Source organism: Antrostomus carolinensis, unplaced genomic scaffold (assembly GCF_000700745.2).
Source record: "Antrostomus carolinensis isolate BGI_N321 unplaced genomic scaffold, ASM70074v2 scaffold42791, whole genome shotgun sequence".
Classification (NCBI taxonomy): domain Eukaryota; kingdom Metazoa; phylum Chordata; class Aves; order Caprimulgiformes; family Caprimulgidae; genus Antrostomus; species Antrostomus carolinensis.
This window is the reverse complement of record NW_010294268.1, coordinates 16615-24423: the sequence shown is the minus strand read 5'-3', so window position 1 is coordinate 24423 and position 7809 is coordinate 16615. Positions and strand designations below refer to the sequence as shown.

The window sequence follows — 7809 nt, the reverse complement described above, 5'->3', positions numbered from 1 at the left end:
CATGGTATGGTAGAAGGGCAGAGCAGCAGGACTGCTACCATAAGGAAGGAAAAGAAGAAAGAGAAGTAGATGCTTTGTACAAGCAAGTCCTGGAGCAAGAGTAAGTAATGTTGAAGTTTGCTTCTTGAAAACAGTGATTTCTGTGAATCTCCTCCCACCAGGTGACTGGCTTTGACAGTGTTGATGATGAATCCAAACATAGTGGCCACATGTTCTCTGACAAGAGCCTTAACCCTGACCTCTGGACCAGTGAGAAGAATCCCCCGTATAGCTATTATTTGTATTATATGTATGTGAACATCATGTTGCTCAACAACCTTAGGAAGTAAGTAGTCATTTTTCTCTCTTACAAGTTTTTAGAAAGAAAAATAAACGATCTTGGTCTCAGTCTAAGTCAGTGTCTAGATCATGTATCTTTTGAAGCAAAGGTTATCTTGAATTATTTTAAAGAGTCTTAAGAGGAGTACATGAGTTATTTTGAAAATATTAACTGCAAAGTGAATTCAAATTAAATATTCAGAAATTGTAACGGCAGCAGATTAATATCTTGGTTTGACATTTATGTGTATTTTTGTTTTGCAAATTCCTTAAACCTGAATATATCAAACAAAACAGAAGAAGAAACCCCACAAAACTGACTTGTTGACCTTTGCTTAGATTCACAGTGGATTTCCAAATGTAATGCACTTCTTGGTAGCTTGTTATTTCCTGGTAATTTAAGAGATATAAAGTTATGTTGTGAAATACTGGTCTAAGGGCTGCTGCTGTTATCAAAGACAGACGAGGATATAATTGTAAACTGCACATCTAGCTAACTTACTTCAGCATGCTTGTTGACTCATTCAGTTTTACTACTTTTGAGACCAATGTCTAGGCAAGTAATGCAGGGAGTTATGATACTGAATGTGTGATCATGACTGTAAAAGCAGATTTTGGCATCAGGCTCAGTAAAGCCTGAAATTCAACTTGAGGTTATGTTCCTGACTTTGTGGCTGACTCACTTACTGATCTGCACAACTGACTAAAAGTGAGGCACAGTGAGGCCATCCATTGATATTACAGTGTCATTACTTACCTTGCAAGGATGTGTTTCATTATTATTTATAAAACATTTTCTGATTTTCTTATAGGAGGCACACAGATTTGTCACTTTAACAGGTCTTATCTAAGTTAACATTCAAAATGTTATTTCTTCTCTTTCACTGCTACCTCAAGCATTTCTTTCTCTACCGCCCTATATAATCAAAACTTGGAATAAAAACATCCACCTTAAGTTACCTCGTAGCTGCAACAAACAGGCCTAGTTGTTAGTTTTAGTTCTATAATGGAACAGTACAGCAGGTATCCAGGACATTCCTTTGTCTTTCCTTCCATTACATTCTCTGTAGTCTGTTTTTTTCTTTTCCAAAGACAGAGATTCTGTCAGAACTTACGCATTTCTTTTTTACCTCAAGATCTTTTCAACTATTTGAAAATCTCCCTAGATAATCATTAAATATTCTTTATAGCTAGGTGAGATAATGACACAATTCAGCAATGAGTCAGTAAAACTGTTCACCCTGTTAATCACACTGAGTATTTGAGGCACCATAGCCAGTCCATTGCAAGACTGTTTTATACTTTTTGTAGTAGTAGTGAAGTCAGCAAGGACAGATTACATCCTCACATGCATTTTCAAGAGAAATGTTACTAAACATCCATCCTACAACTGCCTTATACTCCAGCAGTCCTTGTTGAAATTCTTTGTTTTGAATATCTACAAATAGTTATGGGACATTTGTTTGCACTGAATAACAGGCTACACTATAACCTAAAACCCAGCATCATTTTTAATACAGATGATAAAAATAAAATAGTTCTAAAAATTATAGTGTGAAATCTAGTGTGCTAACTTTAACACTCCTAGGTCATCTCTCTGCTACTGAGGGTGTGGTTTTATGCTGCACTTAACCTGGTCACATGGCAGGTTGTCATCACACTAGGTAGTGGTAGCTACCCCTTGGCAATGTGCTTCCACTTCTTCCCTCATTTTGAATCTAGGAATTATGTGGCCACAGGTTGCATCAGTTCTCTTAGCTTTCTATCTGCCAGTTCCCTCAACTGATATCAGTTCAGTAACTGTTCACCCAGTAGCTAAACAATTGTTAAATGAGATGTAACTGGGAAAGGAAAGAAGGAAGACACAAGTATGTCAGATGGTGGAAGGGGCTTGGGTGGAGGGACCTGCCCCTTTTGACAGCAGCCCATAGGTAGGCCTGATTAGATGTCATGTCAAACTGTATGAGAATGTGTAACTTTTATTTGTTTAAAATTCCCTTATTAATTATAATAATATACAAAATAGATGAAGAACCGTGCATTTTTTGTTAAGGGAACTTGCTTTAATCTTCTCAGGGAAAGATTTTAAAGAGGCATGTGTACTTTTCTGTTTCGACCTCACTGTGGAGAAGCTGGGTCTATCACACACCTTGTATCAGCCTTTCTGACAGCAGACAACATTTCTCATGGATTGCTCTTGAAGAAGGTATTGCTTGGTTGCTCTCCTAACCTAACTGCTATCTGCTTAGACATCAGTCACTGGTTCAAACAGTGGTCACCAAACTGACTTTATCTGGGCAGCCCCAAATTAATTTTCTTAGCAAGACACATACAACTTTTCACTTTGATCATAAATATGCTCAGCTGAATTTCCTATTTCTTATTTAAGCTACAAAAATACAGCTTTTCCTAAGTGAACATTTTAAAGTTACGTCTTTATCGGGAAGATCAGCTGCTCAGATGTGTCAAAGACTTGGTGGCACCTGGTTTTGGTTATTCCAAGCAGACCTAAAATTACATAGAAAAAAACTGCTTAGACTTGTTACTACTCCCTGGTTTAGGTCCCAGAAGAATTTAGTGAAAGCTCTAGTCTCTTCTGTGCAGGGACAAAGGTCATTTTCCCCGACTGGTGTCCCAGTACTTCAAGGATCCTTCAGAAGCTTATTAAGGTTTTACTTATTTATATCTAGAGTAACTGGGATCACTTGATGAAGAAATTTAACATACCTTTATAACACAGCAGTACTGCATATACAACTTGATTGTTATGACAGGACAAAGATTACCATTCCTGGCATATCAGGAAATAAAAACCATCACGTAACTCATGCCCAGGCCACCGTTTTGTAATAAAATAATCGGTCAGTGGGTGGCAGACTTGCACCGAGTTTACTGTAATTTTTTGGAAGGAGTTCTCGTTACTAGTTGGATTTTCTGATTAATGCTGGAAAATTCTCTCTGTATTTTTCAACATATCCAAGAACAAAGAAAATTTCTGCCTAAAATCATGCCTGATGTTATGCTCAGAACCAGTAAATCCTAAAATTAGACCCAGACAGAGTAGTACTAAGGCTGAATGTGACCAAAGCATTCTCTTCACTCTGTCCTGCTTAGCCTGGTATGATAACTCAGCATGGCAGATAATAATAACAGTAATAAAGACACTTGTTAGCTTCACAGGTTGGTTAAGCTAAAAATAGCTACAGAGATGAGGTGACCACAGATTATTTATATTATGTGCAACAGCAACACATGACTTCTAATAAATTAAAACTTCTGCTCCTAAAATTTACCTTTTGAACTGCAGTTTTGAAAGTAACAAATTGCTTAGTAGTTCTTATGCATCTGTTATCTGTGACCTTCAGGTTTTGGGGGAAAGTATGCAGTCAGTATCAAATACAGTGCCCCAAACTGTCATATATACTTACTAATCTCCAGTAATATTAGTCACCGTATTTTAAAAAAGATTACATATATGTTGAAGAATGTAAATTATTTTTATAAAGACCAGTAACATTTAAAATTCAGACTTTTAAGTGTCTTCTAAAGAAGTCAGAATTTAGTGTCAACCTAAATTTTTTTGGTCTTAGTCCTCCCTCTGTAACACTGTTTCTATTTTATCCAAGGGAAATCTTTCTATTTTTATTGTCTCCCATTACCATTAAATGCTGATTGTATTTTGTTTTGCAGAGTCCTGTCCTCCAGTATCTTTACTATCTCGCACAAATCCCCATTGCTATGTCTCCACTTAGTAACAACAGCCTGTTCCTGGAGTACTCAAAAAATCCACTACGGGAATTTCTACATAAGGGACTTCACGTCTCTCTCTCCACAGATGATCCTATGCAGTTTCATTATACAAAGGTAAGAACTGCAAAAAGCACTTGTCTTTGAATTTGGCAACACCACCACACAGGCCCAGAATGACCTGAAAGCTATTTTACATCATTCCTCAGGATATAAAGTTTCATGTCTTTCAGTCACTTCATTCATTATTCTTCCTCATTCTCAGTCTACTGCTCACTGTTAGGTTTCAGAGGGAAATGTCTGATTTCCTAATTATGTTTCTTTTGTACTCTTGCCTCTCCAGTGTTGGCTGTTGAAGTATAGAATGAAGGATGAGGCTGAAGGGAGGTTTGAGCCTTCATAAACAATCCTCTAGAGTGCCAGGAAAGTCCAGTTTCCTTGCTAATAAATCTGGGGAAGTACATTACAAAAACCCGATGTGGAATCTCCGAAGATGGCATATGAGCTGTTTGCTCAGTGAAAACTGAAACTGATTCTTGTCCTTGGGTGGCCTGGCAGGACAGAAATGCCTGGTCACTGGTTTTGATGCCCCAGTTTTGTGGTTGGCACTGACTTGAGTCATGCTGTGCCTTAGAGTGGCCTGTACAGTGCTCATTTGTCTGTGTCCTGAGGACAAACTTAGCTCTGGCGTGCTTCACCCAGGCTTGCTTCTGGCCTATGACATGTTCTGCTAGAAAAGTCGGAGAGCTTCTTTGGGGGCTTTCTGCATGGATGTAACGCAGCACCAGCCGAGTTACACATAGTGTGGAAGATCCTCAGCTATGGCAGCCCACTAGAGTCAGCCCACAACCTCCTTCTGTGGAAGGTTAGAAGTGAGAAGTTGCCCTACTACCTGTGTATGTACATACTCATTAACAATTTACGACTAGATCCTCCAAGGCATTTATATACCCTGGGATCCCACTGTGAAGTGTCTGATAAATGCCTCTAAGGATCTGGACTGCAATTTCTTAGACTAAGATAACTGGATACCCAGTGCCTATTAACTATTTAACAGTTGCCCTTGGGAAATTTGAAATAAACAATTCTGTTTGTTAGTAATTATGATGTTGAAGTCTTAAACATCTAATTTTTCACAGCTATCTAAAGAGCACGTATAAATTCCCTATTTACATATGATTTAATAAATAACATATTTTGGTGATAACAGGAAGCTCTCATGGAAGAATATGCTATTGCAGCCCAGGTGTGGAAACTAAGTACCTGTGACTTGTGTGAAATAGCAAGAAACAGCGTACTACAGAGTGGATTGTCAGATAAGGTAATTATGGCTGAAAAAAATCTCTTTTGTGAACATTGGGGCAAATAGGAACTGAGAAGTCAATAGTCTGGAAATTGAATAGTAGGTGCTTATGGGATGTATTTGTGCACATCCTTATCCTCTTTTCCAGAAATATTCACAAACTATCTGCTATGCAGTCTTACATTAAAAAAAAGTATTAATGTTATACTTTTCCTCATTAGCTTTGTTTTGGAATTCCCAAAAGATGAAGAGAAACCAGGTGCCTGCTTATACTCAGTTCTGCCTCCACTCTCGAACCTTTTAATTATTTGGATGATATCCCTTTGCCAGTAACTTTATACATCATGTTTTGCATTGAGTAAAAATAAACTGCCTGTCATAAGCAAGACATGTTTTTGCTTAGAAGGGAGTACTACATAAAATAGTCTGGTTTAGATAGACAGTCAGATTAGATTAAATCCTCTTTTGGCTTTAAAATTCTGCAATTCCAAGGCTTTCTCTGGGACTTATTTTAGAGCACCCTCTCTTCAATGTCAGTTTTAAATATTCCTCTCAAGGAGCTGGTATGTGAAGGGGCTTTACAAGTATATTCTGTTGTTTCTTACAATATTCTCTAGCAACAACCACTACTTTTCCTCTTGCACAACACTTGTTTTAACTAACAAAAAACCCCTAAGCCTCTTTTTGACCTCTCACGTGAAAGATGTAGTAGTGAAGACTGAACACTAGTACAAAGGGTTTTAGCAAGCTAGACTGAATGCATTGCTGAGTAATTATATAAACTTTGGTCTTAAAATCTCCAAAACTGGTTGAGACGCTGAGGTAAAGTTCAATGGCCAGCTCGTTGAAGCTGCTCTTTTCACTTGCACTGGAGTCATTCAACTAATAAATACTCAATTACACAATAAATTAAAGCAGTTGAACTGACTTCTTCCTTTTTACACTTAACCCCGTTCACAGGAAAAACAGAAATTCTTAGGGGTGAATTACTGTAAAGAAGGGCCTGAGGGAAATGACATTCGAAAGACAAATGTTGCACAGATCCGGATGGCCTTCAGGTACGAGACACTGTGCAATGAACTCAGTTTCCTGTCTGATGCTATGAGAACAGAAGAGATTTCTACTCTGTCAAAGTAGTTACAAACTCAAAGAAACCAGAACATTTCATTCCTATTAACATTGAATCATCTGTCGTTGATGCTACCAAGACATAACTGAACAGTACAGAATATCTGTGGAAGGTAAACAGCATTTGCTGTTATCTTTTACTTGCGTTACTCTCACTGCAAAAATTTCAGTTTCTACAAACATTAGGCTTTGTAAGATTGCTGTAAATATTAAATGAAAATTCAGAATCATGTAATATTTGTTTCATACTGTCTTAACTGTGCACTGTATTGTGGCTTGGAAAACAACGGAGAATATTCATAGTGCATCTGTGATATGCACTTTAGGATTCTGCAGATTCTGACAGTATGCCCGCACCTATTTTTGTCCTGCTCATCTCACTAACAGTCATGGCACGTAGCATTTGTAAACTTAACCTTTTATTCATTAGCAATTTGTGTGGGGTGCATAATTTGGAGGCTACCCTTTCATTCTGGAGGGTGTTCTGACACAGTTTTTATCTTAATGTTTCAGCAGTTATACTGGAAAACAAGAAAAAACAAAATCCAGTAGTCTTGTTTAATGAGTAATTAATTACTTCTGTTGTCATGCAGGGTGTTTGTGAAGCAGCAGATTAATGCTTTTTAATCTAGTAAGTAGAAAACACGGTGTCAAAATCACCACTATTGTACATTGTAATGAGTCTAATTACATCATGAAAACTATGCCTTGAAAGTTGAGAACACTTTTTTATTGCTTTGTAATGGGAATATGGTGGACATACCAGTTCAAATTACTTGGGAATTTATGCAGACAATTTTGGTTGCATGTAAAGTAAAATTTTTTACTTGAACAAAGGAAGTGTTCTTATGAATCAGTAGTAGAAACTCCAGACTTGGGTTCTGGTCCTACTTCTGATATCTTTTTACGCATTTGTGTTAGTTTGTAGTTTGTATTTATTCAGAGTTGAATGAGAAGTCAAACTGTCGATTTATACAGAAGCTAGCCCACTTGAAATGTGTCATTTCAAATCATGTTATGTTAAACTTTTTCTTTATGATGGGAGTGGCTAGTAAAATACAGCTACTGGAATATTTATCACTTTCAATCTTTTTTCTATTTGATCATCCTTTTTAAGACACAGTACTACTCCTTCAGAAAGAATTGAAGGTAATAACATGATAGTATCTATGTATTGTAGAAGCTGCATGTAGTTTCACACCAAAAAAGACTCAAGGCTAGGGGCAGCAGAGGATGTTGATGCCTGTAAGTCCACTTAATTTGAAGACCTATGGTCCCTAAGCTAGGGTCTTGAGCCTATGGTTAGAGACCTG

General features: G+C 37.4%; 1 protein-coding gene across 1 annotated transcript in view; it reads left to right on the top strand.

Moving 5' to 3' along the window:
• AMPD3 (adenosine monophosphate deaminase 3) overlaps window positions 1-6505 on the top strand; it is a 24011-nt gene extending 17506 nt beyond the window's left edge. The window contains 5 exon segments of the mRNA XM_010177576.1: window positions 162-325; window positions 2395-2524; window positions 4009-4182; window positions 5276-5386; window positions 6329-6505. Of these exon segments, the coding sequence (XP_010175878.1) occupies window positions 162-325; window positions 2395-2524; window positions 4009-4182; window positions 5276-5386; window positions 6329-6505 (756 nt within the window).
• The last annotated feature ends 1304 nt before the right edge of the window (window positions 6506-7809 follow it).